The sequence below is a fragment of the Mangifera indica genome, chromosome 3 (assembly GCF_011075055.1).
Source record: "Mangifera indica cultivar Alphonso chromosome 3, CATAS_Mindica_2.1, whole genome shotgun sequence".
Taxonomy (NCBI): Eukaryota; Viridiplantae; Streptophyta; class Magnoliopsida; order Sapindales; family Anacardiaceae; genus Mangifera; species Mangifera indica.
This window is the reverse complement of record NC_058139.1, coordinates 9,429,596-9,457,437: the sequence shown is the minus strand read 5'-3', so window position 1 is coordinate 9,457,437 and position 27,842 is coordinate 9,429,596. Positions and strand designations below refer to the sequence as shown.

Sequence of the window (27,842 nt, the reverse complement as noted above, 5' to 3'; positions counted from 1 at the left end):
AAATTCATTGTCTTCGACTATCTTCATCCTTGGTCTCTCTCCCTCCTATTTCAACAAACTTATAGGTCCTCTTTTCCTCCCGCCATGACCATTTTTGTTTGAGATAAAAATAATTCCTATTTTTTAAAACCCTAAAAGAAAAATAGCTACTTTTGAAATTTTAAATAAAAAAAATTATTAGATTTTTAAATTAAAAAATATTTTAAATCTTTAATTTTTTAAATGTTTTTAATTAAATAATATTTTTATATTTTAACATTATAATAAATTTTTAAATTTTTAAAAATTATCATGTGAAAATTTGAAATTTCATCGCATTATATATATATATATGTATGTATGCATGTATGTATGTATGCATGTATGTATGTATAGAGGATAAAACGATGCCCTTGTGAGCTTTTGTTTGAAATATTTTCTTAGAAGTCTTGATTCGTATACGGGTAATAATTGATACAGAGTTTTATTTTTAGTTTTTCAAAATATTAAATAATAACTGACAGGTGTCAGTGCCGAATAGGGGCCTAGGCCTCACCCTACTCGCAACGCTCCAACCAGGCCTTTAACTCCATCTTTTGTCCGGATGCTTCGAATGACTTTCGTGGCCCCCACATTTTTTCTTTCCTCTTTTACCAAACTGGCCTCAACCAAATTATTCACTTTCCATTTCATATTTATTTTTAAGAATTATATCATTTTAAATAGAATATTATTAATTTTTTAAAATTAGGATTAAATATCTTTCATTTATAAAAAACTTTGTAAATTGATTAATTAAAATCATTATTTTAATTTACGCAACAAAAATTTGATTTTTTACAGTCAAACAATTAACTCAAAAGTCTATAGAATATCAGAACAGCTGAGGGTCAATAGTCTTTGCCTACATTTCAACTGAATGATGTCATATTCGTGAATAACGTCAAATCCAGGGGCATTTCTCTAATCACAGTTACCAGTCGAAGGCTAGCCTATGATATTTAATCGCTACTGTGATAATCGTTTCAGATCCGTGGATTCCTCTTCTCCATTTCGTTGGCAATTTAATCCAGATTATTCAAAAATCGGAAGCGCAAACAACCATCACAACTTCTCTTCACTTTCTCAGATCTGACAATCTCTTCTCCACTGCTTCGCAGTCAATTTTCTCTTTCAGTTTCAGGTATTTTCCATTCTCACTTTCTCGGGAAAATGACCGTCAAACTCTTTTGTTTTCTGGTTTTAGATTTTAGGTTTTTAGTCTTTACTTTCTCAATTTTATTTTTATAAATTTTATTGTTTTTCTTTAGGAATATCTGGAAATTAATCGATGTTCTGATTGGATTTATCACGAAGAAGATCATCCAGTAGTTTTTCATGCATTTTGCTGCAGTTCGGAGCTTAAAGTTGGGATCTTTAACCGTGGATCTGCTGTGTTGGTTCGTAGAATCGGCATAACTCGGAACAAGTAGTCGTTGTTTAATTCAGTGATGGAGACTCTCGTTTTTGTGGCTCAACATAAGAATCAATATTATGGCAAGGTCAAGCCAAACGGGTCGGGTCGATACGGGTCATCACCGTCAAAAAACTTCAGAGATGTTAACTGTAGAGCTTTCGAATCCAGAGCAGGTATACTTCCAACCCCGATCAAGACTTTTTCTGCTCCTGTGACCAAACGATCCTCGTCTTTTGTTTCGTTTAATTCTTCATCTTCGCCTAAAACACCACCATCAAGTGTTAATGGGAACTCGTACTCTCTGGACAACAACACAACGAAATCGAAGACCAGTGCTAGAAGCAACCCGATTGCTATCAACATGAATACTCCAAGAAATGAGAGACCTTTCACTGGGGAACTCCTTGGTGAGTTTGAATCCTTCTCATTGTCTGAGCTGTGGGCTGGGCCGGCATACTCCAACTCACCACCGCCGAGCTCTTTGCCGATTCCCAAGTTTTCCATGCGCCCCAAACGCACTGTTTCTCTTGATTTGCCGGTAGTGGCTGATGAGACTGCTGTTGAAATGGATCGCCCAGTGGCTAAATCTGCACCTTCATCACCAACCAGGGAGCTTATTGGTTGTACTAGGGATATATTTCTTAGTGCTGACTCTGCGACAAAGACTCTGCGTCGCATTCTTAATCTTGACAACGTTGATGAATGAAGTAGAAGGAGCTTTTTGTGCTCCTGCAAATAACTTTAGTTTTCAAAGTGGGTAGTGTTAGATTGTATATACAGTAGAAGAAAATAAAGAGTTGGGTTAGTAGTGGAAGTTGATATGCGGTCGTTTTTTCATCTTTTGATTTGGGTTGGTAGTTTGAGTCGTTTGGGGTTCTGTGTTGTTTGTGTTGGTGTAGTGGATGGCTCTGGTGGGTCAACAATCTCCAGATTTTTCATTTGAGATTGATGTGGAGTTAGGCAAAGTTACTATATCATGGTGTGGCTACACGGATGGAAGTTGACTTGAATGGGAAGCAGGAGGATGAGATTTTATGTTGAGGTGAATGCATGTTTGGCGTGGGATGGAGCAATTAACTACTATCTAAGCTATTGGGCTTGAAGGAAATTATATCTTTGATAGATTTGGAATCTATGATGACAACATGTCATTATAATATAATCTTCAGGGTCGAGCTGTTGATTCTCACAGTTATGGACTCGAGCAAAAGTACTTAGGCCTCTAGTATTAGATAACATGTATATACTGAAGAATCTTGATTAGACCATTCACAAGTTCCTTAGATCTCTGTTTATTCTTGTTAATTCATCTCTATCTTCTTGATTTCGATTTCAAAACCCTTTCTTTTTCTATCTGATCTCTTACTTCGATTAGGCTTTTTGTTTCTTAGTAACTGTCTCAATTGGCAACTTATATGATCCTTATATTTTAACTCTTCCTCTTGGTTTAACCTTCCCTCACTTAGATGCCCAGCAATCAAGCATCTCTTCTTTTATACTCACAATTTCTTAACATCTCTTTTTCCTGTTGAATCTAAATCCTTTGTATACATGTGTTTCTTCCCCTTCACCACTTTTTCGTGTTTTTTGAGAGTGAAAAGTGGGAGGGGGAACTGAAAGTAGTTATTTGCCACCTCTGCTCCTTTAAGTTAAGCTCAATCCGTGTTGCTTTATCCTTACCACTATTAGTTTGTTGTTCTTCTGAGTAGAAACACTACTTTTCTACCGCTCTTCAGAAAGCTTATTTTCCTTGGAGATTGTTGACTGGTGCCAAGCCATTTACAAGGTAATAATTTTCCATGTCTTATCTCTCAATCCTTCTATAGATTTACTATTATATTGAAGTAATTATATGTGTTTTTGACGGTAGATCAATGTGTTTGTGTTCCAGGGTACCATTGTGAGAAGTGTTTGGCAGGCTTTCTCAGGACTGGAACATGTTGATCATAGTTGTAGTCTCGACTGTTAGTCTCACATGGAGCTGTATGCTGTGTCTGTGTCTTTCTTGTAATGAACTGTAAGCAGTTCCTGTGATTTCATGTAATCAAGATATGCTGTTTCCAATATACGCATTCTCCTTTTCTTGTCACCTGTGTCATAAGAGTGTTTGTTATCTTTGTACCAAGAGTCTCATCCATCAGAGGAGTCAATATCTAGTGTCAGACTAAGATGATCACTCTTCTTATTGAGTTAATCAATATGTTGTGTCAGACTTGTTCACCCTTCGTGATTGCATGATGTCTTCTGATAAACAATGTTAATGCTTCTGTAGTAAGATTTAAATGAAAGTTTGTAACCTGTGTTGAATGTTAATGCATATATAGTTTAATTAAAATGAAGTTTTTGGCCATGTTAGATGTTTGCGATGCTGTTACAAGTATCTTTCTGTTGTTCACACTGTTTTAGTAAATGAAATCGATTACTCAGAAGGATATTGGGGAAATTGTCTTTTTAACTTTAGAAGAGTTTAAAGCCTGAATACTGGTTTACTTGAAACCTTCAACTGTGCTACTCTGTTCTCCTCTTAGCTCTTCTTTCTGCTGCGTTCTTTGCTCTGCCCAAACATCTGCAGATGGGGGCGGTCTTACTTGAAGGGCCAAGGCTCCTTTCTTTTTCATTTGATTTTTGGGAAACTAGGATTTTGTGGGCTTTCTTTTTATTATGTTTCGTCGGCCTTGTATTACTTTTCTGTATCATTTGCCCATTTTTGCAAATCCATTTGTTAAATCTTTCTGCTTTTGGTTTTTTATTTTTCTTTTGAATACCGAAATTCAAAGGATATAAAAATTTATCAATAATTATATTGAAATTAAAAAAAAAATAAAAATCCCCATCTGATTTCAATTGCAAAATCATTAACAAGAGTTAGAACTTAATTTCTTAATTGTCTCCAACTAAAAGTCTCTTTGATTGTTGTAATGAGAAATTTAATTAGGTGAGTTCATCAGAAGAAATTTGTTGTGTTTTTTAATATGTGTGATGTGGTCAAGGGGAATAAGATCGGATTCTTAATAGGATTGTCCATGATTATTTTATTTTATTATATTTTTCTGAAAAATATAATATTTTTTTAATTTCTTTGTCGTCGAGGGAAAGAATAATATTCATCCTATCCCAAGCTTGTTTAGGTGAGATTGGTATCTTCATTAATTATTAATTTAATTATAGAAATAGATATTGACATCGTGAGATCCACGTGTCACCCACATCTTAATTATTTAATTAATTATTATTATTGTTATAGGGTATTTGTCAATTCAGAAGAAATGAATTGTTTTATCTAGAGATGTGATTTGACCAATCAGCGGAATAAATAAATTCAATCTTAATAGTTATGAGTATAATTACTATGTCTCGAGTTTATCCATCCAACTAATTCGATCGAACTTTTCCCAATTTTTTTTTTTAAAAAGCCCACCCTTTTCTAGGGTTGGTGACTGGTAAGCCTCAATCTCCCATCAATAGAACATGTAAAAGGTTTTAAATTTTGTTTAATCTTATCTCTTGATGTTGAGTATAAAAATTCCCACCTACTGCTGACTCAATTGGTGAACAAAAACACATGAAACTTGGATCTGTCTCACTTGAAAAGTCAGCTTCAGATCTATCTCCCATACCATACCATATCAAATATTATTATATATAATCCAATATCTATACCAACTGTAGCCATCACTAAACCATTATTCCCGTATCAATAAAATTATATATGTAAATAATAAATATATGTTATTATATAATTAAATAATTTTTAATTAAAAATAAAATAATATATTATTATTTATATATAATTTTATTTCCATTAATAATACTCCTTACAGATATTATGGCTAGAGATAAGGTGGAGAGGCTACACTCATCACAATGGAAGAAAAGAATCTTCATCACTCAAATAATAATTGGTCCCCATTAACAATTAATAATTGATTTCAAATTTTAATAATAAAAATAAAAGATAAGGCAGAGTTTTCAATCATTCATCATCAGCTTATTCTTCTTCTTTAGAACTAGAAGCAATCAAGTTTACATTATTTCTCTCTCTTCTATTATTTTGAGAAGAAACCAAGAAAAATAAATTAATTTTATTGTCCCTCTACTACAGTCATAATCATGGGAAATTGTTTAATTCTCCAATTCATCCAGCAGTATTTCTTGGTAGCGGCATTCTTGACTGCAAAAAGCTTTCTCACCTCTGCATTACAAATTAGATTATGAATTAATAATGATTAAAGAAGATAAAAATTTACATTTTAAAGGAGAAAAAAAAACAAAACAAAACAAAAGAAGTGAGATATGAATTAAGCGTGCAAACCTGTAGATGTAAATGTCGTTTTTCTGTTCAAGATTCTTCTTGCAAGTATGGCAAAAGCTGAGGAAATTATTATTATTATTATTATTATTGTTATTTTTCTCCAGGGGAAAGTTTGATTTTTCCGATAAAGAGTAGCTCTCGATTACGCAGTTGTCAAATATGTGCGTGGTTTTCGGATTTGCTCCACGAGATATCACGCACGTATAATCTTCAGAAAGCTCCATTGCAGTCACAGAAGTATACTGTGTGTAAATTCCTGGAGAGATATCCTTCGTTTTGACGGTAGATTTCTCGTCTGAAGACTTAATCCCAATCTCACCTGGAGATTTGGGGGAGGGTGATGGAGAAAGATTAGAAACAGGCAGTGGAGGAACTTGAACTCTGAGATTGTTTCCGAAGAAAACTTTTTTATGATTTGGCTTAAGAGGAAAATTTTCTTCAATGGGTTTATTGTCAGTTAAAACGTCAATAAGACCAAGACCAATGGGTTGAGAGTCTAAATTTTCCCTGGAATATTTTTTTTTCTGATCAGCGAGAAGTTTTGGGGACTTTAAAATGTCATCGGAGAAGATATTTCCAAAAGGAGAGAATGGTTTTGTGTCGATGATCGAACTTGGACTTATCACGGCCTCCGATTCAGCAAGACACTTCGTTTTAAAAGCTCGGAAGCGTGGAGAAAATAAGAAAGAGATGGGTCTTTTGTTGTTTTGGGAGTTTGATGGTGATTGAAAACTTTGATGATTCTCCATTAAACTTTGCTTGTTGGTCACTGCTCTTGATCTATTTCTCAGCATTACTAAGATTTTCTGCACAAACAAAAAGACAGATGCAAATTAAATTCTTTCATTGAGATGAAGAAAAGAGACTAATTGATAAACAAAAGTTACATCAACCCACTTGAATCAAGAGATTGAAGTTAAACTGAGGCAGAGACCGCCATGATTATCAAACTTTTAAGGCTCAAAATCTCAAGAAGCTTTACTGTGAACGCGTCTCTAGGAGTCTAATGTACACACGAACCCAGCAAAAAAACTGATGGCACACAGTATTGGGAAGCTGAAATGCGTCCTAAATCTCTGTAGCCTCCATGTTTGAAGTAAAAACAAATGAATAAAAACGGGGTTTTCTCGTCTTTTGAGTTAGTTTTTCTTTAATTGTTGCCTAACGAGAACAAATCAATTCCTGTCTGCTCTCACATAATTACGCGCACACAACAACCCACTTGATACAGCTGCAAACATAAACAAGCACCTCTGAAAATTCACTGCAAAAAGAACTGTAACGAAACAGAATAATTTGTTTTTGCTATTGCCAAAGAAGAAAAAGGATAACCAACTTTCTGTCTCCCTCAACTACACTTTCTTTTTACATGCCTTTGTTTAGTTACAGTCCTGCGAAAATGGGCATGAAACTTTGCCTAAAGAAATGTATTGAGAGAGAAACAAGAGGTGAGGGATGAGACTGAGAGAGATAAAACTTTAAACTTGAAAGGGAAGAGATAAGCAATGGGCGTTGGCTTTTAAAGAGAAAGTTGAGACTTGAGAGGCAGAGTCAATTGTGCATGGGAAGTACAATAAAAAATAAGTCATTGCACCCAATAGGTGAAGTTGTTTCAATTTACCGCATTATTTTATTTTATTTTATTTTTTGCGTGCGAGTTCTGTCGCTCTCTAGGTCTTTGTTCTTCAGTTTGAAATTCAGGTAATAAACGCATGCACTAGAAGAGCATGCAGCTTTTCTACCAGTTCAAAGCTAAAACTCAAAAAGCTAAAATATTTATATTTAAAAGATTAATATTTAAGTTTGAATTATTTTCATATTTATAAAATTTTAATTTATTTAATATAATAATTATAAGTCTTATCACAATATTTTAAATTTATTCTTTTAACAAATAATTATAAGTCATAATTTTTTTTTTTTTTTTTAAGAAAAATAGTGAAGGTAGCAGGTGGGAAGTGTCGAGAGAGGAGTAATTTAGAAGGGTCTGGCTTGGGGAATTAAGCATTCATTGATGGGACCAGCCACTCAACCTTTCCACTTTCTTCATAATTTTTTCGTCTTATCTCATTTTATAATTAAAATTTATAATTATTAATTATTGAAATACAATTTTATAAGTTCAAAGTTTAAGGCGATTTAACTCTTTAATTTTTAATTTTTAATTTTTAATTTTTTATACTTAGAATGTTATTGGATGTTTAAGTGAACACTCTTTTTATTATCAAAATCTGACGTGTATAAATTACCCTAACAAAACCATTTTAACACAAACAAAAAATAATATTTAAAATATATAATTTTTTCTATCCATAATATTTATATATTTATACTTCTCTTTTTTTTTTCTTTTTTCATTATTGCCTCTGCCTCTTTCTCTCTCACCCATTTCTTACTCCTTTTTTTTTTTCCTCAATAATTATCAATGTCTCCTTTTCTTTTTCTTACTCACTTTCCATTATCATCTCTTCTCTTTTATTCTCTCACTCACTCACTAATTTTCAATCAATGCCCATATATCCCTTCCTCTTATTTCTCTTAATCATACATGTTCAATAACTATCAATATAGTTATCTTTTCTTTTTAAATCTAATATTATTAGAAGATTTTTCTAAGAAATTAAAAAATATAAGAGTGATAATAAAGATGATGAGAGGAGAAGAGTGGAGAATAATAAAGATAATTAAGAAAGGATAACGACTTATGGTATTGGAGGTGAAATTGACTAAAGGAAAAAAATGATCAATAATGATATCGTTGGTGAAGATAAAAAGAGAATAAAAAAGGAGATCAATAATTAATGATAAAAATAATAGGAAAAAAAAGAAAATAATAAATAATAATATTATTAGTAAAAATAAAAAGCGTAAAAAGAAAATTATCGATGATGTGTGGTGAAGAATTGAAAATAATAAGAGAAGAAAGAATTAAGAAAAATGAAAAGATAATTTTTTTAAAAAAATAAAAAAAACTATAATTATAATTATTAGAAGATAATTAGTAAATTAAATATTAATAATTTAATAAAAATTAAATCGGCCAATTAAATTAAAAAATAAAAATTGGGTAGAACCATTTCACCCAACCTAGGGTGGCGCATAGTCAATAGTCCTCCCTCCTCAATTAAAATATGTTTGTTAGTATTGTCAATTTTAATGGGCCCACTTGGGCTGTTGGGCCCACAAAACTAGGATGATTTAATTAGAAAAATCGCAATTTATTCTTTCCTTTCTCCTACGGAGACGTATACCACACGAACCCGACTCTTAGCCGTTTATTTTCTGATGTGAGAAGTAGGACCTCCTTAATCATTCAGATGCTGAGGGCCCTACCTCCTTTTATTGATTATTTTTTTGACTTTTTCTACTTAATTTTGGGCCCCTTTCCCAAACCTTGGCCACGTTTTGGTTTGGGAAAAGTTGGTTGATATTTGAAAATTATATTTTTAATTTATTTAATATAATAATTATACAAATATAATTAATTTAATCTAAAAACATAATTTGATTTAGGGTTTTATTATAAAAAAATATTAATACTAGTTTTATTAATCTCAAGAGGTCGTTTGAATTATGATGAATCATATTTTATATTAAAAAATATAAATATAAATATATTTTAATATAATGATTAGACTAATTATTTAATCAAAAATTTTATTTATTCGATATATATATATATATATATATATATACACACACAATTGATTTGATCCGAATAATCAATTTAAATTGGGTGGAGTTCTTGTTCTGAAAAAAGATTGGTCTTGTACTACTTTCACTTTGCCCACCTTATCTCTTCTCCTTTCTAAAAGAAAATCAATATGAAAGAGAAAGGTTTAAGAAATTATTTTTTACCAAATTTTTATATTTTAATTGATTTATTATTTTGTTATTTGTTATTGTCAATTCAATTTTTTTTCATCTTATAATATACAATATCGACGTGGCAAACAAATTATTGCTAAACAGTATTATTACTGTTTAATTAATTTTTTTTTTCTCAAATAATAAATTTAAAAAGAATCCCAATTTTAGTGAATTACTATTTTATTTCAAAAGGGCATCCATTGTAATGGGGCATATATTTTCATTCAAGATCTTACAAAAAAAGAAAAAAAAAATTCCCTTATCTTTTTTTTGCATATTTTTTTTTTATTTTCATGATCAAAATATTCTTTTTTTTTTTCTTGTTAATCAAAAAATCTGTACCTGTTGGTTGAATGGGTCAATTTAATCCTTAAAATTTACATTATTTTAAAATGCATACTCAATTTAAGCTTAATTACAATTTCCCACCCAATTTTTTTTGAAATAATGATTGACCACCCTTAATTTTAACAGCTATCTATCAATGTATTACTTATTTGTAAAAATTGTGTTGTAAATGTAACCAACACAAACTAAAGAAGACAGAAATGTTGAGGATCAAAACTTCAAAAAAAAAAAAAAAAAATCTCTTCAAACTCTTGTCTTAACTTCCACCAAAAGGGATGCATACATTAAGTACTAAGTGAAAGAAGGCTGAGGGCTATTTATAGAGTTCTTCCCCTACCAACCCTCCGTTTTGATGACTTAAATGGCTTACTTCACGGGTAGGAAACCACGACATTCTCTCTTTGATTTTCCCTACTGAGAAATAATAACAATAACACCCATAAGATGTTGATTGAGTGGTAAATGAAAAAAACTTCACGTATAAGAGATCATTAATTTAAATATCTTTTAACGATATATTAAAATCAAACTTTTAACTTATATGATTTAGTAATTATGAGATCAATTACTGAATTCAAAATTTATCTTGTTTGATATGATTGATTCAATATTAAAAAAACAATTTGATTTGAATAAAATTCTTCACTACTAAATAATAATAATAATAATAATAACTTTCAATTTTTTTTTTTTGCTAAAACTTTTTATTGAATTATTGTAATGTTTTAATCACATAATCTCCTATTATTTCGATTTTATAGGGGAGTGAATTACCGAATATGATAATATTAGAGGATACATAGATGGGGGCAAAAGAAGGAATGACAATAGTTAATACAAAAATAATTATAAACTAATTACAAAAACTAACCTCTTAATATATATATAAAAAAAAAAATCTTTAAGACTTAAAAAATAACCAAAAATGCTTTATTTAATGAATTATTAGAAATTACACTATTATATTTCACTAAATATCTAATTAATATTATTTTAACATAAAATATTATAATAAAGAGAGTTTTATAAATTTAGAAAACCTATGGATTGTTGTTGTGATTAACCCATTATAAAAATAAATTATTTCCAACAAAAAAAAAAAAAGAAAGCTTAGGTGGCATAATTCGACTTGACGTTTTGCATCTTGGTGGGTAATAACAAACAAAATGTCTTGTACAATAAATTTGAATCACCTTAGTGGGAGTCTCTTTCAATTAGGTGGAGACCATCCTCTATGAAATATTTTCTTAAATTAAAAAATATATATTTTCAATTAAACAAAACAATCCTAGCTTTGATCCATTTGTGGAGAAATATAATTAGTTTATTTTATAAAAATAATAATAAAATTATATGTATTTATAATAAATATGGATTTGAATATTAATTATGATCAAATGCTATATAATTAACTGATTTTAAATTAAAAATAAAATAATAATATTTTAACTTAATATTTATAATAAATATAAATAATATTATTCAATTTTTTTTTTATTATATTAAACCCACTTAGATAGATAAGATTGATGACAAACTTATTGGGTCCAGATTAAATTTGATAATTAATCATCAAAAGAGATTAATTAATTAGACCGTTTTGTAAAGGCTTAAATTAAAGTTTACATTATAAATGATGATCCATCTTTTTCTTTTAGAGACATTTAAAGAAGAGAAAAAGTAATTTTGATTGATATGGGGATTAATGATGATGAAGTTGAATTGAAATTCGAGGTGACAAATAAAGGCCCACAAATTTAAGTTTCACTTATTTTGTTTTCTAATGCTTAAATAGAATAGAATAGAATAGAATAATGATATCTGATTTATCTAGTTCGTAATTATAGATCTAAATAGTTGTAGGTTTTTGGTGTTTATCGTAAAGATTTTTTAGATTATTAAAAAAAAAAATAATGAAGAAAACAAAATAGCAGGCATCTAACCTTGCCAGTATTTGTTCAATGTTACAGTCGTCATTTTCTAACAAATGGGCACAACTAACATTACAGAACTTCCTGTCCGAACAATAGCATGCTTGAAATTTGGATCCCTACAAAAATTTAGATAAATGATAAGAGTTTTGTTGGTATAAAGTCCTGTTATTGTTTGAATTTTCTATCATTTTTTGTTCTCTTTCTAAATTCGCTTTTCTCTGAAGAGTACTGCTTTTTGGCCAGCAAAATGCACATTGCAGTTTTTACAGCTTCAGCAGCTGCCAAAAACACCTTCTCCTCAACAGAAACACTTCCTTTTAACTTCTTTGGCAGTTCCATTCCACCAGGTATGGCATTATCTTCCATTGCAGTAGGCTCAAGCTCAACAGAATCCGGAGACCTTGTTGAAACCCGAAATGACCTTCACTGGGGACAAAGAAGAATAATAAAAACAAGCAAGTTGAAGACCCGAGTCACCATCCGCGATAGTCCTCCAGAAGAGCTACAGCATATGTTCTCTCCCTTGAAGGAAACTACCAGCAAGAATCACATTATTCAGATATAAAGTAATCCGGGCAACCCACATGGTAAATTTTAATCTAATTATGCTTCATGTTTGATGCATTTCAGAAACTGGACAAAATGCCATCAATTCACTTCATAAGTATCATTTATTTTTGTAAGATTTCTTCCATCCTCAAGCTTAACAACACTAAGTAGTGTCTGGAATAAATCAACTCAAGGAAAACTGGATTGTAAAAACTCACTCTGTATGGCCAAGGCAAAAGCTCTGCATCTCATGGGCTCCATCTATAGGCTTTTTGGGGAACACAGTAACCTGTCACAAAAATGACAAGATGTAAAAGAAGTGCAGAGACAGGCTAACTATTTATGTCATTCAATGAGCTAAGACTGTTTACACGAATCTTGAAATCCCTATATGTACTTAGAACATACCGTCCATCTGGAGAAAATTCCCACAAAAAGTCAATTCAGCAATAAACCAGTATATAGGGCTAATCTTGTAAGCTACTAGACTGCAAAATCTAACTTCAACAACTCCTCCACCCCAACAGAAAAAGCAAGAAGAGATTGAAAAGTGAAAAAATAACTAAAGAAAAGGGTTCACATGCATTTAGGGTAAATCCCATCCAGTAGGTTTCCGAAAAACAATCAAGGGAAATGGGGTGAAAAGCACAAAGAAAAAAAAAATTCCCCACAATCTGTTCATTGACAATAGGTTATCAAAATGGGCAGCTATCAATACTCCAAACTTGTGAACAACATTTCACAAAAGACCCACAAACTGCTGTATTATAGCCTAAGCTTGCACAGAAATGTATGAAATAAAAATTCTGTCATCATGTTAAAGGGAAAATGGAAAATTTGTGCACCTAAGGTGCAATTTATTGAAGACGCCTACAAACTACCCCAAAATTATATTAAAGGGGAAAAGAAGAAACATCAATGCAAATAAGAATGACTCACCAGACTAGTAATCATGCTTTAATAGTGAGCAAGCAATGGTGCCGCCTTCTTATTGACTGATGCTTGAACATAATCAAGCCCATGCAGGTCCACGAGCCAAACCACTTGAAATTTTTCAGAAAAACAAACATGCTGACCATCATGGCTAATGGCAACAGCTGACCCTAATGGCAACTGCAGTCACTCTCTTCTCAGAGCACCTGTTATATTTACAATGACGTAAGCAATCTTCCATTGCATTTACTTTCATCAGATATAAAGTTGAGTCATAAATATTAGATCATTGCATAGTGTAATGTTAAGAATCTTGAACGAATAAGTGACCGGCAATTGGGTTTAAGTTTATCAGGTGACTACTCTATGTAAAATGCCAAAGGTCCCCTGCTAACCTGGCTTTGGAAGAGAATTTTTATTGGAAGAGAATTTTTATTGAAAGGAATGAACAGAACTTGTAGAGGCAATCACCATACTACATCAATCCACGGACATTAAACCTAAAGATTTGTATTCATACAGGAACTTCCAGTTCCAAAGCTGAGTCTATTAAAACTAATAAATCCCTATGTGGGAGCTCGAAGCACTTACACAGAACTAATACATTTCCAAGACTAAGCAGACCATATCTTGATAATTTTGTCATCACGGGAAGACACAAAGAACTTTCCGCTAGCACCATATCGAATTGCTCTTATAGAATCCTTATGAGAAGGCCCACCTGAATCATCCAACAAAGAAACTGCACAATGCCCACGGTCAAGATACCAGAACCATAAAAATGAAGTCAACTTACACCAAAAAAAAAAAAAAAAAACAGAAACTTCTTATCAACAATTTTATACTTTGTTCCAATTAAAATAAGCGTGACTTTTTGCTTGCACAACTATCCCATCAAATTCTCCAAAATTCCCAAACCATTACAAGTTCTCATAATGCAACTATTCGGCTTAGCTGGGTTTTAAACCCAATAGAAAATTCATTAATTCAATGATTAATTGAGTAATCGTAAACTGAAGAAGAAGAAAGAACAGTGAGAGTCAGCTTACAGAAGATCATAGAAGCAGAGGTCCGACCCAACAGTGACGGCAACAGAACTGTGATTTGGGTGATCACAAATGAGGGCTAGAGCTACTTCAACGTCTTTATTGTTTGCTCCCTCTTCGGTTTAATTTTCGTCCATTTTTCTTCTTCCTCCCAAGTTAAGCAAGCCAAAAGCATAGATTTTGGGTTTAATAGCTCCCTCCGATTAGCGCTGCTGTTCTTTAAAAGGAAAATAAATAGCATGCTAAAAGGGCCTCATGATGAAAACGAGGTCCAACCTCTAGTTCTTTTTCTGATTTGTCAAATTCTCAGCATTGTGATTTATTCGAATTTGCATTTCTGATTCACAACTCAAAAACAAATATATAAATATAAACTAGAGAGAAACAAGATTACAAGAAGTTTGTTCTCTGTTCAAATACCAAATTAAAAGAAAAAGTAAAATACTTTTTCTTGCATGCTACTACATAAAATTTCATATACCACTCATTTTGTTGTCAGTCAGACTGATAAAACCTTCAGTGTTGGCCCTCTAAGCTGGAGTAAAAACAAGGCCACATATTATGGCTTTACAACAAACAAAACAGCGCTACCAGCAAAATCATCATTTCTTACATCCGATAAGATGTGCAGATGCCTCAACAAGAGTACAAATTTTCACAACAAAGCAGCAGTTAGAATAACAAACATAAACTAGATCTTTAGCTGTGTACATCCAAGAATTGTTCCACGACATTTTGTCATTGAAGCTGCCTGGCGCCAAGTTGGTCTCTCAGCCCCAACGGTAAGAACATCAACATCGGACATTGGTTGGATATCCCAATTCCACCTATCAGGGCCGATTACCCCTCCAATTACATAAATGTCGCCGCCCATCCCTGTCATTGCAAACCCGATTCTCCTACGAAACTCAGATGCTGAAACCACTACCTTTCTAAAGTTCTTCTCCTGCTTGCAAATAATTCCATGGCTCATCACATATATAGAATCCTGAACAACTGCCATTGGACCCTGGAGCCAACTACAATCCTCAACTGTCCACCCAAGACCCATAGGGTCTAATATTTGCACTTTTGACAAGCCCTTGTGCAAGACGTGCATCTTTCCTTCAAGGACTAGCCCAGTGCATGCTGAATTATGCGTACGATGTAGATCAGGAATTTGAAGCCAGATATCTTTATCTGGATCATATATTTCTGCTTGAGAAATTGATTTTCGACAGCTAGTGAAACCACCTGCTACAACAATCTTTCCATTCAAAGCACAGCATGCAAACATGGCACGCGGCACAAGCATGGATGCACGTTGGGCCCACTGTCGTATTACAGGATCATATGACCAGACTTCATTTGTAGCAAAGCTCCCATCTTGATCTCCAGTCAATGGATCAACAGCATCACTGCCCCCACCAAGCACAAACAGCTTCCCAGCTGCCGAGACAGCACCAAAGTGGGCAAGGTGCCTGATTTTTGAGGGAAGAACAGGGAGAGTAATCCAGAGGTCTCTTCGAGGGTCATAAAGCTGCCATAAATTCTCAGGGTCAAATGCACACACACATAGCAGCTCCTCTGACGAACCAACTTCCTGTCGTGCTTTAAACAGCTCCTGGCTATGAATGGCTGCTCTCCAGGAACGAGAAACAAGCTCCAATTTAGGATGAAGATAAAAAGGAACCCTTGCAAGGCACCTAAGGGCAACTGCGTCTGGAAGACCTTCAATCAGTTCAGACATAATAATCACAGTACCATATGTTTCATGCAATCTTCACTACGGATTTGTTACTATACTGATGAGAGTATTCACAAGCACAACCTGCAACATAGAAATACAGTGATATTAGAGATCCAATTATTAGTTCTCAAATAGTAAAATCATAATATTTGATGAAAACTGAATTTCCCTGCATTTGTTTTACATGGCATAGACCACATTCAAGAGAAAAGAAATCCTTAAAAAATATACCAAAGTTAGTCTAGAATTGACCATCAACAAAGAAAATCTAAACTAGAAATTTAAAATGAAGCAGAATCGAGCTTAAAAGCATTTATAACTTGATATTTTTTCCTTCTTATTAATTGACATGTTCATGCTACAAGAAAAAGTGATCAGGTCAAACTTTAGAATTCCAGTATTTTAATTATCAATAAAGTTTCAACTGCCAAAATAGTGATTGATTTGGCTGCATGATTTAAATGCCAAAAGTTCTTCAAATACAACAGAATGAAATAGCCAAATTTCTGAATTAATTCTATCTACACTTCATGGTGAGATGATAAGCTCATGGGCAATATAGGATCAGAAAACTGGTGTAGAGGCACTTATTGTAGAGAAACCTCATTCACAAAGCTTCAAGCACAAACAATCACCATATTGATAACTTTGGGGTGCCTATTGCACATAAAGAAACATATTACTACAAACACTAAGAGATAATCAATAACTGTGCCAATTGGATCTGAAAAGAGATAGACCTTCAAACTCAAACTTATGAGTAAGAGACAGTGGCAATTTCAATTGCTCAGGACTCTTGTATTCTTTTTGTAGAATCAGACTTCAGGTTAATATAAAATCGTCCAAGCAGGAACAAAATGCCAGTAATATAAGTATCTACTTTCAAATGCTAAATGTAATGTTCACATGTAAAACAGAACAATCAGCATAACATGATCATCACATAGACCACAACTAAAATTTGAAGCCTTGTAATGAAAGTGAAAACAGCTTCAACAAAAATTATTCCTTTTTAATAAATGATTACATGATTCATAATAAAAATAGTCCCCTACATCATTTCACCATTGCAATCCTGCCACGAAAGAATTCAATTTCTTAAAGTTTGAAGTTTGGCTCATAACTACTAGCTACTTGTTGTGATGACACTATAAGCAACATGAACTAATAGCATCCCATCATTCTCCACAGAGACATAAAGGAACTAAACATGATAATGATTTTACCATTAAAAAGTAGCAAGAATCTGGATAGGCACATTTTATGTTCTCATTATCCCATTGGCTTCCATCATACAAAGCAGACATCCTATGCCTCTGAATTTTTTCATACCAAAATCCCAAATGGAAAAGCCTCTCAACCATGCTTCAGATCACTTAAATATTTCAGATTCAAACAAGCTTAATTCTCCGCATTCATCAAGACTATGACATTGCCAAGATAAGGACCCGCAAGTTAGTTCAAAACAGTCAAAATTTCTCTTTCACCAAGCAGATTAAGCATATTAAATTCTGTGAATAAAAATTATAATAAAAGACTATAGAAAGGTAAGCGAAAACTGGTAAACAAAGGCTACTCAAATTGCACCAAACCGGAAAAGGCATTGGCTAGCATCAGGTCTTGCCATCTATGAACTTAGTGACTGAAATTCTAAGACACCAAATTCTAACAAAATAATTAAGGTATCGACACTGGCATTGAGACTTCAAATTCAGCAATAATACACCAAGTTCAACTAAACTGTTGAAACAGATAACTCTTCTCCTATCCTCTACTATCCAAATACATAAAACAAGAAAGCTATAGTGTTAGCATTCTTAGGCTCAAATTATGAAACATTTGTATTGCACATGTACCTGAATTTTGAGTATAAATATAATTCATTAACTTATATCGTATAATTTTGGGTTCCAAGTAATATAAATTTTACACAACCATATGGTATAATTTCCAAAAGGAAAATTTTTAAACTTGAACTCCATCATAGCATGTTTGCTAAAAAGGTTTCCAACCTACAGCTTTGGAGTTGGTACTACATTCTTCATAAACCCTTCCTAAATCAAGAAATCACATGCTAACTAGAAATTTTCCATCCTTCAAAGAATTAGACTGCCAGAAAGATCCAATCAAACTTAAGCTTCAAGAAGCCTCTGGGAAGGGCCTCAATAACCTAACAAATCCATGCTAAGACTTATCATCCAAGGTTGGCTAGCATATATCTCAACATGCCAAACTGAAAGTACATCAAACAAAATATAAATGAATAAAAGAAAACCATTTCTTTTTTCTTATTTTTTCTTTATTTTGGGTAATCTTCTCTTAATCAGTTGAACGTCTCCAAAAATACTTACACATACACCAAATGATCTCATATTGTGTGATGGAAAAACATCACAAAACTTATTAAAAGGCAAGGGAGATTGAAATTAGAACAACTGGTTCAAAGACCCTATCTGAATCTCAATTCAAAAAAACAACTACAAATCACATGCGTAGAGCAACACGAAGGCACAAAAGTTACAAGATGAATTCCAAGCAAACACATTTACAAATAAAAAAGCTGCATTTGAAAATATTTTTTCCGCGTGCAACTTTGACAATGGAGATTTAACAAAATGACTGCTACAAATGCATAATTTGTAGAGATAAAGAATGTTATTACCTGTCTCAACCGAATTTAACTGAACCACCAGTGAACCGTGATCCACTTTAACTTCACAAAATCAAAATCAATTCGCAATCACAACACAAAAAGCTTCACCAAAATTCACAGACTAAAAACAGCAAATCACCACAACACGAAGCCATCGATTGAAATAAAAAATTCAAGCAAACAGAAAAATAACAAAAAACTGCACGCCATCTATTGCCCACATAAAATTCAGTCGTAATTGAACAAAAAAACAACAGATACTCAAGAAATTGATAAAATAAATCAAAATTTCAAAGAAATTTGGACGCAAGAACAGACTAAAATCCACAAGCGAATCCAACAAAAAAGAATAAAGGAAAAACGATATACCTGAAAGAGCAGAGGCGGCGAGAAACACGAGACTTGGGGTTCCGTAATTAAGAAATGGGAAATTGAGAAAACAATACACAGAAAGAGTTGGTGGTTTTGTAAATTTCACAGCAAAGAAATCGATGAGTTCTAAAAACAAAAATGTGATTTTTAATAAACTTCAGAAAGTGAATTCGAAGTTTAACCTTCTTGCTGTTGGTGGGGTGGTGTTGATGATGATGATGAGGTTGGGGCTTTGTGTTTTGTGTTGGTTTTAACCTAAAACAAACAGAAGACGCATCGGGGATATTCCAATCTTAGTCGCCTCATTCCATTCACCTCGACTCCTGCAATGGCATTTCCGTTATTCTTTACTTCTCTTCTCTTCTCTCCTTCCCAACCACGCACTTTGCACGTGCTTTTTTTAATTCCATTTTTGTAGATGGTTTCCTTTCTTTAAAAGACTTTTGTTTTTACTATGACGTTACGTTGTCGTTTCGGATGATGTAATATGTCTTCTTTGACCCGGACTCATGATCCAATTAGATTATTTGATAAATATATTCTTATGAGTGAAGTATTTTTCGCATCCAAAGTTTGACCCGAAGACCGTCTTACACCCATAATTACATAAATAATATTTTTTACCCAAAATCAAGTGTAAATAACATTTTTTCACTGTAAATTTAAACTTTGCTAATAAAATGACAATATTAAGAAATAAAATTACTATTTTATCTCTATTATTTTATTTTTAAAAATTATTATATAATCTTAAATCAACAAAAAATAAAAATAACTTTTTAAATGTACAAATTATATAACAATTTTCTTATATGTCAATTAAGGGTAAAAAGTGTTGTTCATAGGCCAAACATTGGGTTGGGAACTGTGATTTACTCTATTCCTTTTTTTTTTTTGAATTATGAGGATAATACAGTCTAGAACCAGTTGGTCTGTTCGCATTTCAGATTGGTCAGTATTGGAAGCTTCTAATTGATATGGTCAAATTATGTACCTAATTTTTTCTTTTTGCTTTTGCTCGGTCAGACATCATGATTTCTTTAAGCCAGTTTTTGGTTTATTGATAATACATCATAATAGTAAATCACACCATGCCACATAATCCAATAAACTTTATTATAAAAATTACAAGACAATAATACAATAATCCCACATTAAAAAAAAAAAAGGTACTGTTTTTAATATAGAAAATGGTAGAAAATTATTTTAACTGAATAAATGAAAGGAAGAACAAAACTAGGAGGAGGGAAAATGTGAGGCTTGTAGCATTTCCATTTGAGGAACCCACAGCTGTTGATGGAACAGTCTTTGCTCCCCCACCTGCACAAAATTTAATAATTGAATGATTTTAATATAAATGTGACGAATTTGAGATTTTTTTTTTCCAGATTTTAATATAAATCTGAAAAATTTTCACCTGAAGACGAGGGTGTGGGTGTGGTTCCTGAAGGAGACGCTGAGGGAGAAGCAGCTGCTGTGTACAGATAATCAAACAATTAGGATTTGAAAGTCAATCCTAACTCACTAGCAGGTACAGATTTTTATGTACTAAAAAATGGAGGGGAATTTCTCACCATTGCATTTGCTGACAGGAGGAGTCTGGACTTTGCATGCCGAAGGGAGAGCCATGGCTTGAGTCTGATTTACATTGATACCAAGAGAGGAGCCACCGCCATTGATGACTTGACACAAGCACTGAGGCTGCGACTTCACCACGCTGGAAAGCTGAGAGCAGCATGAAGAAGAAGGCGTGGACGAGTTTCCTGTAACGTAATTTAGGCACGGCGACATGCTGATGATCACATTCGTGCAGTCGCTTGATTGGGCTGCAGCTCCTGCCCAAAGTGCCCCTGCAATAATCAGAATTACAACAATCTTAATCATCTTACCCGCCATTGAAACTTAACTAGATTCGGAAAATGGTGAATTTTGAAATGGGAGTTTTCTGAAATAGGATTTGCGGGTTGCAGGGTGAATAAAATTGAGGGTATATAAAGGGAAGATCGTGAAGATAAAGAGAGGCAGGTTATATGGGTTACCAACCATACCTACTTCTATAACAGATTCTTGGGTAAACAACCAAAACTCTGGAACTTTTATTAATGGCCAAAGCACTATTTTACACACAAGTTTTAATACAAAGATAAATACATATCTGTAATATTTTAAAAACTCAAACATCTATTTATGGATCAATTAGTATTAAAATTTTTTGTTAAGAGTAAAGATAAAATCGTCATTTTATCAATAATATTTAAAAATATATAATTTAATCTTATTTTCTCTCTGGGTTTTGAAAATTAACATTTTGCTCCCTAGCCTCAATTTTTAAAAGTAATTTTTTTCCTTTCAAATCCCTAAAGTTTTCTCCTCTCTTCAAGAACAACGACAATGGTTGCCGTTGTCTCCACCTTTAGCCCTACTATCTCTCTCCTATGTAGATGACGTCGATGGAGATGATGAAGTTCATCTTCGTCAATGAGGACAAGACAAAGTCATCTCATCGAGAAAAAAAAACAAAGATGATTTGTTTCCATCTCTTTGTCGACGTAGACAGAAGATGACAAATCAATAAAAAGATAAGATGACTTTGTCAACGGAAACGAAGTTCTTTGTCTCTATTGAAGAGGAAGATGGTCAGACTAAAGATGGAGACAATAGTAGTTATCGTCACTATCATCGAAGAGAGAAGAAAACTTTAAGGATTTGAAAGAGAAAAAGTTACTTTTCAAAATTAAAATTGAGATAAAATATGAGTTTTTAAAGATTAGAGAATAAAATAAAATAATATATTTTTAAATATTATTAATAAAATAAAATTTTTATTTTTATCTTTAACAAAAAAATTTTAATAATAATTAATTTATAAATAAATATCTGAGTTTTTAAAATATGACCCAACATATATTTATTTTTATGTTAACGACTTGATGGGAATAGCCCTTTGGCCTTTATTAAATTTATGTGTTTTTTAGAATAAAGTTTAGAATTATTTGTACAGATTTGCTTGGTTTCGGTTAGGGGCTTTGCTTTATTAATTGTTCCTTATTGATATCTGAAGATGCTTAAGATTTTGATTTATACCGACTCTCTTTTGGGAAATTACAAGTTGTGGCCCACCACAATATGATTCCTCTTGTAACTTGTTTCCTAAGTAATGTCAAAAGAGTAATTATTCAACTATTTAAATAAGCTAAAGCTCTCGTCACAAATTATTATACACCACAAGATATTTTATAAGTATATTGACTTATATTAATTATATAATTTATTTTTTATTATAAATTTAAAAAATGTAAACATTAATTTGACATTTAAAATAATTTACATTTATACGTGTCTATGTTTGTTGTCTCTTAAACTTGCATCTTTAAATAAATTAAGTAAATTAAGATTTTTAGATCGATATTTTAAGTTTTTTTATTATTAAACAATATTTTTTATTCTTTATAATGCTATTACTTAACAAAAATATTGACTTAAACATAATATAAAAACTCGTATATCATTTAATTATAATTGTTTCTCTTTTTGAACATGTGTAACACCCTACTCCGAAAAGTCATGCCTTCTGAAGTAAAATACCAATTAACCGAAACAAATATTTATAACAATTAAAACATTTCGAACATTTTAAATTATTAAAATACTCTTTTATAAATTAAGATAAAGTATATGAAAGTCTTTTGGAATTTGTTTGTTTTTTATTTCTTAAAATATAATAAAATAAAAACTGAAAAGAATATATAATAATAAGATAAAACGCGTTTTTAAATAGTAAACAAATCAATTTTTAGGTACATTTATTATGCTTAAACGTTGAGGAGGAAATTGTTTGTAATTGGAGTCGCCATAGAAACCAGAGCCCATGTCAAGAAATGAGCCCGTTAGCCGACATGAAAAAACGTGGTTAATTTACATCCCTTTCATTTTTGTATGGCCAAAAGATAATTCCCGTTCAAGTTTGGCTGAAATGACCGAATTTCATCGGTTAATTTTAAAAAATTGAAGTTTTGTTATTTTGTTAAAATTTATTATTTGTATTATAAGTAAAAATATTAAAAAATTAAAAATTTAATATATTTTTTCCACCTAATTAAAAATTTTAATAATTTTTTTATCTCTAAATTTGAAAAATAACTATTTTATCTTATAGTTTTTTCTGTTATTGAACACAATGAAATCTGTTATCTTCAACCACGTTTTTTTATCCTTTTTAATATCTTTTTGGCTTGTTTTCATCTGAGAGATGAAGACAATTATAGACAAATGGTCTTCATCTCTCAAATGAAGACGATTCATCATCATTGTTTGAGACGAAAATTACGAGAAGGGTGACAAGAGAAATGGAGAGGGAGAGAAAAGTCAGAAGGAGAGGAGAATGTTGATAGTTGGAAAGGAGATAGTTGTTAGCTAGGAGAAGAAAAAAATCATACAGAAAAATGATCATTTTTTAAATTTTGAGTGAAAGAAAATTGTTAATTTTTAAAATAAGATAAATGCAATAATTTTTTTTATTTTTTTAATATTTTTAACAAAATGATATTTTTATGTTTAACTTTAACAATAAATTTTGACAAAATAATAGGTATTTGAGTTTTTTAAACTTAACGTACGAAACTTTGTCATTTCAGCAAAACATGGGTGAGGATAAGTCTTTTGGCCTTTATTTATCTATTTATTTACACGTAGAAATTGTTCACATCTGGCTGGTTACCATTTAGTCATTGACCCTCTAATTAAATCATCACTTGTAAATATTATAATAACTAAACTATAAAAATTTATTCACTAATGGTTATTACTTCATTGACAACTACTACCAGTACAGTACAATCAGTATAATACGGCAGCAATGTGGCTTAAGTCTAAAAATAACGCTTCCATGTAGGAACCCTTATACATTTATGGCCCTGGAGAAGCACGAAACCATGAAAACGATGAAGACAGCGAGAGACAATGGCATTCTGATGCTGTTTCCATTTGAAAAGTACCGATCACTTGTGGTTTTAGACCCAGTTCCTGCAATTTTTTATTTTGTTTTGTCAAATTTCTTTCATAATAACGGTCCTATTGAAACGGGAAGTTTAATGAAAATCCGAAATGAAGACTTCAATTAATGTACCTGAAGAATCAGGTGTGTCGTCTGAAGAATCTGAAGGAGGACTCACAGGAGCTCTTGCAGGACCATTAGCACCTGATGAAAAACATTGCAAAATTCATTAATCTTCGGCGTTTTAGAGTTATTAAGTGCATGTTTAATTTGTTGCGCGTACCATTGCAGCCGCTAACTGGTGGTGTCTGAACTTTACAGGCTCCAGGTAGCGACAGAGCGAGAGTTTGGTTCAAGGAAATACCCAATTGAGAGGCACCGCCATTGAGCACCGAACATAGACACTGTGGCTGCTGCTGCACGACACTGGCAAGCTGTGTGCAGCAAGAAGAGGAAGGGGTTGAGGAGTTTCCAGTGATGTAGTTTAGGCATGGAGATAAACTAATCAGTGCGCTCGTGCAGCCACTGGATTGAGCTGCAGCTTCATGAGAAAGCAACACTGTCACAAGGACCAGGACCAGACCCAATTCAATCCCTTTCAGAGCCATTTGTTGTTAAATTGCTGGTTTTCTGAGAAGTGGTTTGCTTGATTATGTAAACGGAAGCATGCAAATGCAAATTTATAGTGAGCCTACATTGGAAGGAGTCCATAATATTAGTTGAATATGGGTGACCAACTTGACTTTTAATTCCTAAAGCAGAAATTTTTTTGAAGTAGATTAGACTTAAAGACAGGAATTTTATTACTTCAAATGTTTGGGAGAAACACGATATTTCTGGCAGTTTGCATAAACATGTGAAACTATTAGGTAGAGGAGTTTGATTGTTTTGAATTCCAGTGGCAAGTCAAGGAAAGACATGTGGCCTATGATGGACTAGTGAGTCATTTAGTAAGTTATTTTGGGTGGCCAACTAAGTGGTGATGCTTAAATAAGACTTAAGGTACTGAAAAATGATATAAAATTCCAAAAATACTAACCCTCAAAACTATCCTATTCCTCTTACATCACCTTTTATGCCATGTCTTATTTCCATTTCAGAAGAGCAGAGATGGAAATTTTTGTCAGTTTAGCAGTACCCTCAAGAAGAAGACAGTACTCTACTGAGCTTCACTATCAAGCTTGAACATTTCATACCAAGGTTTTTAACAGTGTAGCAGAATTTTCTCCTCAGTTGAATTAATCATTTCAGGCCAATGATATTTTGTCCTTGAAGTTTCAAGGTTTTGTTCTGGTTTTTGTTGCAATGAACCATTCAAGTATCTGTGAGCACTTATTGGTTCTTTTGATATACAAGCACTTTCTCTAAAAGGGTCAGAAGATTTCTATATTTTGCATGGGTGGAAAAGAGGAAACTAAACCTCAATGTTGAATAAAAATCTCTGCATATGTTTACTTGCCGAGCTCAATTCTGTCACGTTGCTTTCAATTGTTCATTGCCGTTGGTAGATAAAATTTTTAAAACCAATTAACAAATGGCTTGAAGATTTTTAGTTAGCTGTTTCCTAAGAAAAGGGAATTAACTGAGGGAAATTGACCAATTGATTTGTTGTAGTTAAGCTAATGTTATAAAAGAATCGACAGAGAAGCCAATACTCTCCTTCCTTCCCACTTCTGTAATCATAACTCATCATCATCAGGCACTGCCCAACTGGAAAAGAATAACTGTTATTTGTTCACTAATACAACAGCAGGCTAAAAATTCTCAGCAGAATTTGGCGATCGTAGATGCGACAAAGAGAAGGAAGATAACAAAAACGAATAGGCGCTCTTCTGATGCCTCCGTCAGATGAATTTTGTGTTGTTAATTTAGACTCAGAACCTGCCATTGCCCAAACATTACATCAATTTGAATTTCTCTGGAGTGAAATGACATTTTACAACGTAAAATCTAATGGTATACTATATATGCATAATCCCAGCAAAATTTTGATAGGATTAGAGAAAATGTGTTCCTTCTTATGTTTGTGCTATACCTGAGGTTGGTGGTGTAGTTGTATTTGTAGAGCCTGAAGGAGGGCTAATCGTTTATGGAGATTCTGAAGAAGGGCTTATCGATGTTGGAGAATCTGCAGGTGAAGCTGCAGGTGCAATCGCTTCTGGTAAAAGGAAAGAAAAAATCCAGTTACTATAACAAGGTTTTGCCTGTTTAAACTAAAAAAAGGTTGATCAATAATGAATTAAATAAAGCTGACCATACGTCGTTTACTCTGATCAAATGTAGGAGTTTGGACTTTACAGGCACCAGGAAGAGACAGCGATAGTTCGGTTAATACTGATCCCCAGTGAAGGAACACTGCCGTTGAGAGCAGCGCAAAGGCAATCCGGGGAAGATTTCACGACAGCGCCGAGCTGAGTACAGCAAGAAGTTGAAGGGGTTGATGAGTTTGCCATAAGGTAGTTGAGGCAAGGCGCCATGGTGGTGAGCACATTGCTGCAGTTTGAGTTTGACTGAGCCATGGCTCCACCATGTCCAGCGCTCTGGAAGCCATGAAAATGATGGGAATTGCTTGTGGAATTGGGTTTGTTGGTTGGGAAATTGAGAGATTCAGTGTTGAAGCTGGAGAAAGGAAGGGAAGAGAAAGCGATCATACAGGGAAAGTTTTTGGATGTGACAAAAGAGACCGGTATTTTCAGATGAACAAGTTCTATTAAACTAAGGTTTACTTTACAACTAAACAGATTTACAGTTTTATATTTATATTTATTTGGTATTATCTTTTTTATTTCTTAAGGATTTGCTCTGTATAAAACCAAGATATTGTTGGTTCCCCTTTTTAAAACAATAATACATATGATAACTAACAAAAGAGTAAATCTGAAACTGGTTTACTATAAAGCAATTCAATATGCGGGCACTTTTTAATATATTATTATATAATTAAATATTATTTTATTCTTAATTTAAAATTATTCAATCACATGATGATATATTATTAATATACCCAATTATATACTTAAAAGGGTGTGAATATAATTAATTTTATTAACATGAAACACCTTTTCGTTTGTTTGCTAGGATATTTCGTTTTTAAGATTCCTTATTTATGAACTTATTATTATTACATATTGTTTGATTTTATTTTGGTATAATATAAATCTCTTATACAAATAAAACAAATACAAGATTACAGAAAGATAAAAAATAATCTAATGAGAGAAACGTATAATCAAATTATTTGTATAAATCTCTTATACAAATAAAAAAGATTTACTACTAAATTGTTTTTAATGAAACTAGAGACACACATCATCTCTTAATATCTAATAATAATTATTAATAAAAAAAAAACTTTATACAAAACAAACGAAAAAATCTCACCAAAAGAAAAGGCCAATTTAGGGCTCTACATTTCTTTATTTAAAACTCCAAATTGAATCTCCACCTTTTACAATAAAGAGTAATGAACTACTAATTAGAAAATAAAAATTTAGATTAACCAGATCACATATTTACCTTGATCGAAGCAGTCTGAAATATTTATATTTTCTCCCCCTTCGTTTTTTAAGCTTGTCACCTCACTAACACTCACACATAATTGGTTATTTCTTCTAACCAACTCAGTCGTTAAAAAAAAAAAAACTTCAAAAGGATGTTTTTTATATAAA

The 27,842-nt window shown here is 32.4% G+C and overlaps 5 protein-coding genes and 2 long non-coding RNA genes across 10 annotated transcripts; 2 read left to right on the top strand and 5 right to left on the bottom strand.

Annotated features, from left to right (window-relative positions):
• Window positions 1-915: 915 nt before the first annotated feature.
• LOC123211807 lies at window positions 916-3,774 on the top strand. 2 transcript variants are annotated; one of them, XM_044630716.1, is made up of 3 exons: window positions 916-1,162; window positions 1,290-3,221; window positions 3,327-3,774. In XM_044630716.1, exon 2 carries the CDS (start codon window positions 1,470-1,472, stop codon window positions 2,139-2,141), a length of 672 nt encoding a protein of 223 aa, XP_044486651.1. In that variant the 5' UTR covers window positions 916-1,162; window positions 1,290-1,469; the 3' UTR covers window positions 2,142-3,221; window positions 3,327-3,774. The 2 variants fall into 2 exon arrangements, with proteins under 2 accessions (XP_044486651.1, XP_044486652.1); XM_044630717.1 differs by having other exon boundaries at window positions 994-1,162; window positions 1,373-3,221.
• A 1,526-nt stretch (window positions 3,775-5,300) lies between these two features.
• LOC123212099 (FCS-Like Zinc finger 8-like) lies at window positions 5,301-7,253 on the bottom strand. Its single transcript, XM_044631142.1, has 3 exons — window positions 6,645-7,253; window positions 5,748-6,553; window positions 5,301-5,627 (listed from the first exon to the last, which is right to left on the bottom strand). Exons 2-3 carry the CDS (start codon window positions 6,539-6,541, stop codon window positions 5,558-5,560), a joined length of 864 nt encoding a protein of 287 aa, XP_044487077.1. The 5' UTR covers window positions 6,542-6,553; window positions 6,645-7,253; the 3' UTR covers window positions 5,301-5,557.
• Window positions 7,254-11,883: 4,630 nt separating this feature from the next.
• LOC123211491 lies at window positions 11,884-13,374 on the bottom strand. Its single transcript, XR_006501421.1, has 2 exons — window positions 12,820-13,374; window positions 11,884-12,737 (listed from the first exon to the last, which is right to left on the bottom strand). It is a non-coding gene; the product is annotated as an uncharacterized LOC123211491 (long non-coding RNA).
• On the top strand, window positions 11,960-12,824 carry LOC123211492. The gene is made up of 2 exons (XR_006501422.1): window positions 11,960-12,051; window positions 12,143-12,824. It is a non-coding gene; the product is annotated as an uncharacterized LOC123211492 (long non-coding RNA).
• Window positions 13,375-14,768: 1,394 nt separating the features above from the next.
• LOC123211490 (F-box/kelch-repeat protein SKIP30-like) lies at window positions 14,769-19,555 on the bottom strand. 2 transcript variants are annotated; one of them, XM_044630257.1, is made up of 3 exons: window positions 19,179-19,555; window positions 18,819-18,869; window positions 14,769-16,237 (listed from the first exon to the last, which is right to left on the bottom strand). In XM_044630257.1, exon 3 carries the CDS (start codon window positions 16,154-16,156, stop codon window positions 15,119-15,121), a length of 1,038 nt encoding a protein of 345 aa, XP_044486192.1. In that variant the 5' UTR covers window positions 16,157-16,237; window positions 18,819-18,869; window positions 19,179-19,555; the 3' UTR covers window positions 14,769-15,118. The 2 variants fall into 2 exon arrangements, with proteins under 2 accessions (XP_044486192.1, XP_044486191.1); XM_044630256.1 differs by lacking the exon at window positions 18,819-18,869 and having other exon boundaries at window positions 19,179-19,551.
• A 718-nt stretch (window positions 19,556-20,273) lies between these two features.
• LOC123212162 (non-specific lipid transfer protein GPI-anchored 5-like) lies at window positions 20,274-21,167 on the bottom strand. 2 transcript variants are annotated; one of them, XM_044631222.1, is made up of 3 exons: window positions 20,756-21,167; window positions 20,599-20,655; window positions 20,274-20,501 (listed from the first exon to the last, which is right to left on the bottom strand). In XM_044631222.1, the coding sequence occupies exons 1-3, from the start codon at window positions 21,075-21,077 to the stop codon at window positions 20,383-20,385; spliced, it is 498 nt and encodes a 165-aa protein (XP_044487157.1). In that variant the 5' UTR covers window positions 21,078-21,167; the 3' UTR covers window positions 20,274-20,382. The 2 variants fall into 2 exon arrangements, with proteins under 2 accessions (XP_044487157.1, XP_044487158.1); XM_044631223.1 differs by having other exon boundaries at window positions 20,599-20,652; window positions 20,756-21,166.
• A 2,774-nt stretch (window positions 21,168-23,941) lies between these two features.
• Window positions 23,942-24,822, bottom strand: LOC123212186 (non-specific lipid transfer protein GPI-anchored 5-like). The gene is made up of 3 exons (XM_044631251.1): window positions 24,458-24,822; window positions 24,307-24,378; window positions 23,942-24,203 (listed from the first exon to the last, which is right to left on the bottom strand). Exons 1-3 carry the CDS (start codon window positions 24,780-24,782, stop codon window positions 24,079-24,081), a joined length of 522 nt encoding a protein of 173 aa, XP_044487186.1. The 5' UTR covers window positions 24,783-24,822; the 3' UTR covers window positions 23,942-24,078.
• Window positions 24,823-27,842: the final 3,020 nt, after the last annotated feature.